We start from the raw sequence: 10,000 nt of genomic DNA, 5'->3' as shown, positions 1-10,000 counted from the left end.
ATTTAGGTTTTCTTGGGTTTTTGTTGGGTGTCTGAAGGCATTTAGGTTTTTTTGTTTTTTTTTGCTGGGTGTCTGAAGGCATTTAGGTTTTCTTGGGTTTTTGTTGGGGTTCTGAAGGCATTTAGGTTTTCTTGGGTTGTTGTTGTGCGTTTGAAGGCATTTAGGTTTTCTGGGGTTTTTGTTGGGGATCTGAAGGCATTTAGGTTTTCTTGGGTTGTTGTTGTGCATCTGAAGGCATTTAGGTTTTCCTGGGTTGTTGTTGTTGTGCGTTTGAAGGCATTTAGGTTTTCTTGGGTTGTTGTTGTGTGTTTGAAGGCATTTAGATTCTCTTGGGTTGTTGTGCGTCTGAAGGCATTTAGGTTTTTTGGGGTTTTTGTAGGGGTTCTGAAGGCATTTAGGGTTTTCTTGGGTTGTTGTTGTGCGTCTGAAGACATTTAGGTTTTCTGGGGTTGTTGTTTGGGATCTGAAGGCATTTAGGGTTTCTTGGGTTGTTGTTTTGCATCTGAAGGCATTTAGGTTTTCTTATGTTGTTGTTGTGCGTCTGAAGGCATTTAGGTTTTCTTGGGTTTTTGTTGGGGTTCTGAAGGCATTTAGGTTTTCTTGGGTTGTTGTTGTGTGTTTGAAGGCATTTAGATTCTCTTGGGTTGTTGTGCGTCTGAAGGCATTTAGGTTTTCTTGGGTTTTTGTTGGGGTTCTGAAGGCATTTAGGGTTTTCTTGGGTTGTCGTTGTGCGTCTGAAGGCATTTAGGTTTTCAGGGGTTGTTGTTGTGCATCTGAAGGCATTTAGGTTTTCTGGGGTTGTCGTTGTGCATCTGAAGGCATTTAGGTTTTCTTGGGTTGTTGTTGTGCGTCTGAAGGCATTTAGGTTTTCTTGGGTTGTTGTTGGGGGTCTATTAGAAAGTCTAGATCAGCCTTGTTTTTCTAGGTTTAATTACTAGTTTTTAAGAATCATTTTGTGGCAGAATAGCGTTTGTTTTGTATTTGTTTATGTTATCTTTGAAATTTAAGTGTTTAAGTGTAAAGTGCTTAATTTAACAATTCTCAGTGTGGTTAGGCGCCTCCTCCCCGGTTGTTTATATTATCGAACTATCGTTTTAACGATTGTTTTTTTTTTACATACGAGTGTTTATGAACGCGACTTGATGTCTGGACGTTGGTGCTCGGACAGAATTCAGTTCGGGCTTGAGCACTCCCCTGATAATATACCTTGAGTAGCATAGTGATTTGGACTCTGGATGACGATTGTTTGGCAACTTATTTGGACGATTCTTTGGATTACGCTTTTGATCCTTGCATTGATCTGTTGTCTGCAGGTGCTCTTGTCACCTGCGACTCGAGCCAGTTCTGCCTTTCCCTGACGAGGAGGGCTTCACAGGGAATTGGTGCACTTACGTCTCCAATCAGCTGCTGTGGTTTTGGGAGCTTGCAAGCTCGTGAGGTGGCCAGTAGGGAGGCTGACGCCAGGTAAGACATAGAGTGTCTGATTTTCGTTTGGGATTGCTTGCCCTTTATGATTATGCCCTGGCGTTCGGGACCTGCCCTGATAGCTGTTATGACAAGTGAATGACGGCCCTAGTTTTGTGTCTCCTCTGATTCATCCACTGAAGTGAGGAGAACTATATACATCCTTGGTATCATTTGATCTTTTATATATTGTCATATTTAAGACGTGACCGCATAATATCTTCCAGTATGTCTATTATAGACAAGGTTTTGTGTACATTAGTTTTGTGTTGATAGGTAGGATTTATGATGGTTTTTCTTGTTTTATTTACTCCGTCTTCCTTCTTTCTTGGAATTAGTATTAGGATAATTTTTTGTTCTGGCCAGCCAAATTGTTGGATCCAAGTTCATAATGGATATTTCTCTTGTCTTTGATAGGACTTAGCTTCTTAGTTTTAGGGAATCCAGTGTGATTCAAAGGACCGTTATTTGTCCTTCCTTGTTATTAAATAATGTTATTTGTAGTTTTAACAAGGTTGATCTAAATTTTGTTATTGTTAAGTATTAAATATTGTTAAGTTTTCTTGAGTGTTTGTTTCCGCTGACCTTTAGCACTGAGTTACATTTATCACTGACAACAATTATAATAAGAACTCTTATAATAACCCTAAGGGTTATAACAAATTGGCGACCGTGACAGGATTGTTCTCAGGTGTACTCAGTGTTTTGGTCTGTGGAACAGCACTTTGTTAATTTGACAATATTTTCTTTAGTTGTAAAGTATTACCTTTCTCCCCTGCTAATTTTGGTGCAATGGAGGGTTTTGTGTTTGACCCCGCAGAGTTTTTAGGGTCAAGTGATTGTATAAAGCATCTGCCAGTACTAAATAAGACTTGTTTAGTAAGTTGTGCCCGGTGGTTGGGTATTCCGTTGAGGGCAGCGGATACGAAAAATCAATTGTTGGTAGCTGTTAAAAGTAAAGTTGCTCAAGGTCTGGCTGAGGCTGAACATTTGGTTAGGGAGTATGAAGTTTCAGGTAGTAGTGACTCTGAGCGTGAGGGTAGTATGATTAATGATGATGACAGAATAAGTGTTAATGGAGGTCTAACTCTGTTTGAGGATCCTCCCCGGACAGGAACTATTTATGAAGGTCAGGCTAGCTTGCCTCTGAAACTAAATGTTTCCACTAATCCATTCAATTCTGTAGTAAACCCTGCGCCAAAAGATCCTCAGGTTCCTGTTTGTCCTTTGGTGGAGTCCAAGGAGAACGGTGAATTTGATTTAATATGTAAACGGATAGAATTGATGAAACTGGAATTTGAAGAGAATGAGAGGGCGAGGCGGCATGAATTGGAGATGGCCAATATCAATTTAGAAATTGCTAGGCTGCAGGGCACCTCTAATCATTTTAGTACACCTCGGGGCAACTCACAGGATAAGTTTAATGTAGGTGCGGCCTTGAAATTGGTGCCAGTATTTGAAGAGTTGAATGTTCCAGAATTTTTCAAGGCTTTTGAACGTGTTTCCACTCGGTTGTCTTGGCCCCCAGAAATGTGGACTGTACTAATTCAATGTAGGTTGGTGGGCAAGGCAATTAGAGTGTATAATGCCTTGGAAGAAGGTATTGCCCGTGATTACCATAAGGTTAAGGCTCTAGTCCTCAAGGCATATGATTTGGTTCCTGAGGCCTACCGCCTTAAGTTCAGAAATTTTACGAAGCAAGCCTCCCTTACTTATGTGGAATTTGCTAGGCTTAAGGAGGAACAATTTGATCAGTGGTTAAAAAGCCGCCAGGTGGTCTCTTTCTCCGCTTTGAGAGAACTCATGCTTCTGGAAGAATTCAAAAGGTCATGTAGTAAGGAATTGAAAATTTATCTAGAAGAGGTAAAAGCTTTTAATTTAAGTAATGCCGCCCAAATTGCTGACGAGTTTGTATTGACCCATCGAACTGGGTCTGGTAGTTTTGGAAATAAAGATGTGAATTTCCAATCTGCTAGGCCAGTTAATTTTCAGAGGTCAGGCTCTTTTGTGAATACTCGTGGACAGGGTAACCCACCAGATAAAAATCATAAGCCTGATAGTAACCAGGGAAAAGACTTGAGTGGACAGGACACTCGTGTCTTTTCTTTAGATAATAGGTTTGGTTCTGGCCCAGGTAATATGAATAATAGAGGTAGGGGGACTTGTTTTTGGTGTAACAAGCAGGGACATTATCAGGCACAGTGTTATGCCAGAAGAAGGTACCTCCAAAGGAATAATAATAATCCTGTGTCACTAATATCTACTGGTAAACCTGTTATCAGTGATCCCGTAGTTGAAAACCGTCCAGTAGCTAACACTAGTAATGGTGGTAGTAGCAGTAGTCAGTCTTCTAGCAGAAAGGAGTCATGACTACTTTATGATAAATATATTTGGCCTGGTAAATTAATATCTACTTCTAAAACTGTTGGTGTGAAATTTTTGAGGGACACAGGGTCAGCTCGGTCTCTGGTTTTGAAAGAATCTTTGAAAAATTTAGTTGATTATACAGGAAATTTTGTTGTTCTGGGAGGGTTCCCGAACACCGTTGTTTCGGCTCCGTTAGTGGAGGTCAGATTGTCTTTCCCTGGTTATGATAAAGTGACAGAATTAGCAGTTGTTGAGTGTCTCCCTATTCCTGGAATTGACGGCATTTTGGGTAACGATATGTTAAATACAAAAGGACAAGAGTTGTTCCCCATATTGTCTGTGCATGCCTCTCCTGTTGCAGTAACAACCCGGGCAGCAGTAAAGGCTGCAAATTTAATTGATAATGACGAAGATTTAATCTTAAGTAGTTTAGAAGTAGACATAGAGAGGCCCGGGTCTGTAGATAGTAGTGGTAATAGTGTGGTTAGCAATGTTTTGAGACCTGATTGGGACAGGTCTTCATTTATTGAAGCTCAGAAAAAGGAATTTAATTTTGATTTGGGTGACACTGCAGATTTGACTAAACCCAGGTTTTGTGTGATCAATGGTTTACTATACCGGATTAGTCGTCCTTTAACTGATAATCTGAGCAAGACGTCTCGTATTGAACAAATTGTTGTCCCATCTCAATTCCGTAGGTCTGTCTTGAGTCTTGCACATGATGATTCTTTTTCTGGCCACTTCGGTGTATGTAAAACTTTTCGAAAGTTGGCAGAATGTTTTTGGTGGCCAGGATTAAAATCATCTCTGAAACAATTTATTAATGAATGTGAGGTTTGTCAAGTGATGGGGAAACCCAACCAAATTATTCCTAAAGCTCCCTTAAATCCAATTCCTGCGATAGGTGAGCCTTTTGTGGAATTAGTTATTGATGTGGTTGGGCCTTTGCCTAAAACTAAGTCTGGGTTTACCCATCTCTTGACAATTATGGATAGAGCATCTCGATTCCCTGAGGCCTTCCCAATGAGAAGGATAACCTCTAAGGTTGTATTTGACAAACTAATTGAATTTTTTTCCAGGTATGGTCTCCCTCGTACTATTCAAACTGACTGCGGTACAAATTTTACTAGCAAGGTATTTAAAGGTAAATGTGCAGAACTGGCCATTCAGCACAAGACCAGTGTACCATATCATCCGGAGAGTCAGGGCCTGGTGGAAAGGTTCCATCAGACCCTTAAATCTATTTTGAAAAAGTATTGTTATGAACAAGGGGAGGAATGGGATAAAGGGCTTCCCTTTGCTCTCTTTGCTCTAAGAAATCATCCAAATTCTTCAACTGGTGTAGCTCCTTTCGAACTGGTATTTGGACACAAAGTACGTGGGCCTTTGGAGATTTTTCATGAGATGCTTGAGACTGATCGAGGTGGGAATGCAAACGTAGGAGACTTTGTGGAGGACTTGAGAAAAAAATTATCTAGAGCCTGGAAATTTGCCAGAGAAAATTTGGCCAGTTCTCAGGCTGCTATGAAATTAAATTTTGATAGGAAATCTAAAGCACGGTCGTTTGAGCCCGGAGAATTAGTTTTAGTTTTAAGTACTGACTCTGACAATTTCCTTGAACCAAGATATAAGGGACCCTGGAAGGTGTTGAGGAAGTTGTCGGAGGTGAATTATGAAATAGAGGCTCCTGGGACCAAACGGAAGTGCAGAATATTCCATATAAATAGGTTAAAACTCTATACTTATAATAGACATGATCCTCTCGCTATTGTTTATGAGCCTGTGGTTGAAAGTATGGATTTACCCTCAGAGGATTTGGAGGATTTGATTTGTCAGGTGTCTTCTGATGCTCTTTTTGATAATATTCAAAATTTAGAAGTTTTGAAGGAAGGGCTGGGGCATCTGGAGATTGCTCAAAGGAGGGATTTAATTAATTTAATTTCTTCTTTTCCAGATTTATTTCGGAATTCTCCAGGTCGAACTAATTTTCTTGAGCATGATGTAGACGTGGGTAATGCTTCTCCTGTGAAACAGAGTCCTTATCGGCTGAATCCCATTAAGAGGGATATAGTTGATAAGGAGATTAAATATATGCTGGAACACGATCTCATCCAACCTTCCGTTAGTCCATGGAGCTCCCCGATAGTCCTGGTTAAGAAGTCCGACGGAAAGTTCCGTATGTGTGTGGACTACCGTAAGGTTAACACACATACTAAGAATGACTCTTTTCCTTTGCCTCGGATAGATGACTGTCTCGATCACATAGGGGCTGCTAAGTTCATTACGAAATTGGATTTATTGAAAGGGTATTGGCAGGTTCCCCTGTCTGATCGAGCAAGAGAGATCTCTGCATTTGTAACTCCCTTTGGGCTTTACGAGTGTAAAGTAATGCTCTTTGGGATGAAAAATGCCGCGTGTACTTTCCAGAGGCTTATGAATAGGGTTATTTGTGGTTTAAAGGGAACTGAAATTTATATCGATGACTTGGTTGTATATAGTGATGATTGGAGTACGCACATGGCGAGATTGCGTAAGGTATTTGAGGCCCTTAAATTTGCCGGTTTGGTTATTAATTTAGCAAAATGTGAATTTGGTAAGGCAAAAGTTTGTTATTTGGGTCACGAGGTTGGTTTGGGTCAGGTGGCACCCAAACAAGCCAACCTTGAGGCTATCGTGCATTTAAAGAGGCCGTGCAATGTCAGAGAAGTTCGGCGAGTGCTGGGCATGACTGGTTATTATCGCAGATTCGTGCGAAATTTCTCGGACATTGCTCAGCCACTTACCAAGTTGTTGGAGAAAGGGCAGAAGTTTATGTGGTCTCCTCAGTGTGAGGAAGCACTTCTTAAACTTAAGATGGTATTAGTATCTAATCCAATATTGACTTCTCCTAATTTCCAGAGACCTTTTATTATTGCAGTGGATGCCAGTGACATAGGTATTGGGGGTGTCCTTTTTCAAAGGAACGATATAGGAGAGGTTCATCCTGTATCGTATTATAGCCGAAAGCTACTGGCCGCCGAGAGAAAATATTCCACCATTGAAAAGGAGGCCCTCGCCTTGGTGCGTACTCTTGTGCATTTTAAGCCTTATGTAACAAATTTTTCTTATCCCATAGAAGTATGGACAGATCACAATCCACTGGTTTTCATCGAGCGCATGAAAGGTGCCAACCAGAGAATTTTACGTTGGGCTCTGCAATTGCAAGAATTCTCGCTTGTGATTAAACACGTTAAAGGATCGGAGAATCGAATTCCCGATGCCCTTTCGAGAATATAGATTCGATCACGACTTGGCCCTCTTCCCCTCGCCCTTCTCGTCTCTTCAATTGGTTTGCGTTATTCTTAGAGATGTAAGGATGAGTAGGAGTGTGTTTTTCGCTGGGAGTTTGGTTTGTTAGTCATTAGGTTTTCTTAGTGAGGTATTTTATAATTTGTCCGTTTTCTTTTGAACCAAAGTAAAGCCTGTAGTGACCAAAGTGTGGGCGGTCATACTGTGGTAGTGTCTGTTATGTGTAAACTCAATGTTATTGGCTGAATTTGAGACAGTCAAGTGTCTGGTGGTTAATATTTTGTGGTAATTTGACCTTATGGTTTATTTTTCATTTATGTTTTCTCTATTGTTTAGGCTGGTAAATTTTCTTTGTGACAATTCAGTTTTTAAAATTCATTGGTTGTAGTGTTGTTCATGAGAATTCTTATTTCAGGTTTCACCCTGAGACTTTACTTTGTCTTAAGAGTGATGTGTTAATCATTTTCTCTTTACAGGTTTCATGTTTTGTATAAAAAAAAAAAAATTTATTGGAATTTTTTGTTTTGTTTTTGGGGAGGAAGGTATTAGAAAGTCTAGATCAGCCTTGTTTTTCTAGGTTTAATTACTAGTTTTTAAGAATCATTTTGTGGCAGAATAGCCTTTGTTTTGTATTTGTTTATGTTATCTTTGAAATTTAAGTGTTTAAGTGTAAAGTGCTTAATTTAACAATTCTCAGTGTGGTTAGGCGCCTCCTCCCCGGTTGTTTATATTATCGAACTATCGTTTTAACGATTGTTTTTTTTTTACATACGAGTGTTTATGAACGCGACTTGATGTCTGGACGTTGGTGCTCGGACAGAATTCAGTTCGGGCTTGAGCACTCCCCTGATAATATACCTTGAGCAGCATAGTGATTTGGACTCTGGATGACGATTGTTTGGCAACTTATTTGGACGATTCTTTGGATTACGCTTTTGATCCTTGCATTGATCTGTTGTCTGCAGGTGCTCTTGTCACCTGCGACTCGAGCCAGTTCTGCCTTTCCCTGACGAGGAGGACTTCCCAGGGAATTGGTGCACTTACGTCTCCAATCAGCTGCTGTGGTTTTGGGAGCTTGCAAGCTCGTGAGGTGGCCAGTAGGGAGGCTGACGCCAGGTAAGACATAGAGTGTCTGATTTTCGTTTGGGATTGCTTGCCCTTTATGATTATGCCCTGGCGTTCGGGACCTGCCCTGATAGCTGTTATGACAAGTGAATGACGGCCCTAGTTTTGTGTCTCCTCTGATTCATCCACTGAAGTGAGGAGAACTATATACATCCTTGGTATCATTTGATCTTTTATATATTGTCATATTTAAGACGTGACCGCATAATATCTTCCAGTATGTCTATTATAGACAAGGTTTTGTGTACATTAGTTTTGTGTTGATAGGTAGGATTTATGATGGTTTTTCTTGTTTTATTTACTCCGTCTTCCTTCTTTCTTGGAATTAGTATTAGGATAATTTTTTGTTCTGGCCAGCCAAATTGTTGGATCCAAGTTCATAATGGATATTTCTCTTGTCTTTGATAGGACTTAGCTTCTTAGTTTTAGGGAATCCAGTGTGATTCAAAGGACCGTTATTTGTCCTTCCTTGTTATTAAATAATGTTATTTGTAGTTTTAACAAGGTTGATCTAAATTTTGTTATTGTTAAGTATTAAATATTGTTAAGTTTTCTTGAGTGTTTGTTTCCGCTGACCTTTAGCACTGAGTTACATTTATCACTGACAACAATTATAATAAGAACTCTTATAATAACCCTAAGGGTTATAACAGGGTCTTAAGGCATTTTGGTTTTCTTGGGTTGTTGTTGTGCGTCTGAAGACATTTAGGTTTTCTTGGGTTGTTGTTGTGCGTCTGATGGCATTTAGGTTTTCTTGGGTTGTTGTTGGGGTTCTGAAGGCATTTAGGTTTTCTTGGGTTGTTGTTGTGTGTTTGAAGGCATTTAGGTTCTCTTGGGTTGTTGTTGTGCGTGTGAAGGCATTTAGGTTCTCTTGGGTTGTTGTTGTGCGTCTGTAGGCATTTAGGTTCTCTTGAGTTGTTGTTGTTTTTCTGAAGGCATTTAGGTTCTCTTAGGTTGTTGTTGTGCGTCTGAAGGCATTTAGGTTTTCTGGGGTTGTTGTTGGGGGTCTGAAGGCATTTAGGTTTTCTTGGGTTGTTGTTGTACGTCTGAAGGCATTTAGGTTTTCTTGGGTTGTTGTTGTGCGTCTGAAAGCATTTATGTTTTCTTGGGTTTTTGTCGGGGTTCTGAAGGCATTTAGGTTTTCTTGGGTTGTTGTTGTGTGTCTGAAGGCATTTAAGTTTTCTTGGGTTGTTGTGCGTCTGAAGGCATTCAGGTTTTCTTGGGTTGTTGATGGGGGTCTGAAGGCATTTGGGTTTTCTTGGGTTGTACCTTTCCCTTGTCCTCCACCTCCTACGATCCTGCAAAACCTGTTTCAAAGAAGACACAGCTGCTGGACTTCGTCTTGTTCGGATAAGACTTCTTGCACTCGATGGAAAGGGAGACATTATCTATTCACAGTTAGCAACATTTAAGAGGATTTTTGGTCACATGAACTAGGTTTCTTTCTTATTTTTACGTACTGTGACAATGTGAGAATGATGGAAAAAAACTGCATGTGGGAATTGAGTTTTGTCTTTCTCTGCGCTGTCTGCTGTTGCCATTAATCGTGCGTCTGGCAGCATTGAAAAGTTGACCTGTTGGGTCAATTCTTTCCTAGGGGATTCAGTTGTACTCATTCTATATGATTACCCAGAAGCCTTTAAAACAACGGTGTCAGCCAAATATATTCTGTCTATGGGTAGAATTTAGTGACAATTGTAATTAGTGAAGTTTAGTCATGATTATTCCTGACAATGAAAAATTGTAATTCTGAAAA

At 40.1% G+C, this 10,000-nt stretch overlaps 1 protein-coding gene across 1 annotated transcript in view; it reads right to left on the bottom strand.

Annotated features, from left to right (window-relative positions):
* Nucleotides 1–82, bottom strand: part of LOC137623414 (sporozoite surface protein 2-like) — a 663-nt gene extending 581 nt beyond the window's left edge. Inside the window, exon 1 of the mRNA XM_068354247.1 lies at nt 1–82. This exon is cut by the window's left edge and continues 581 nt beyond it. Within this exon, the coding sequence (XP_068210348.1) occupies nt 1–82 (82 nt within the window).
* Nucleotides 83–10,000: the final 9,918 nt, after the last annotated feature.

Source organism: Palaemon carinicauda, chromosome 30, assembly GCF_036898095.1.
Source record: "Palaemon carinicauda isolate YSFRI2023 chromosome 30, ASM3689809v2, whole genome shotgun sequence".
Classification (NCBI taxonomy): Eukaryota; Metazoa; Arthropoda; class Malacostraca; order Decapoda; family Palaemonidae; genus Palaemon; species Palaemon carinicauda.
Note: the sequence above shows the minus strand (reverse complement) of the source record. Positions and strands in the feature narration are given on the sequence as shown.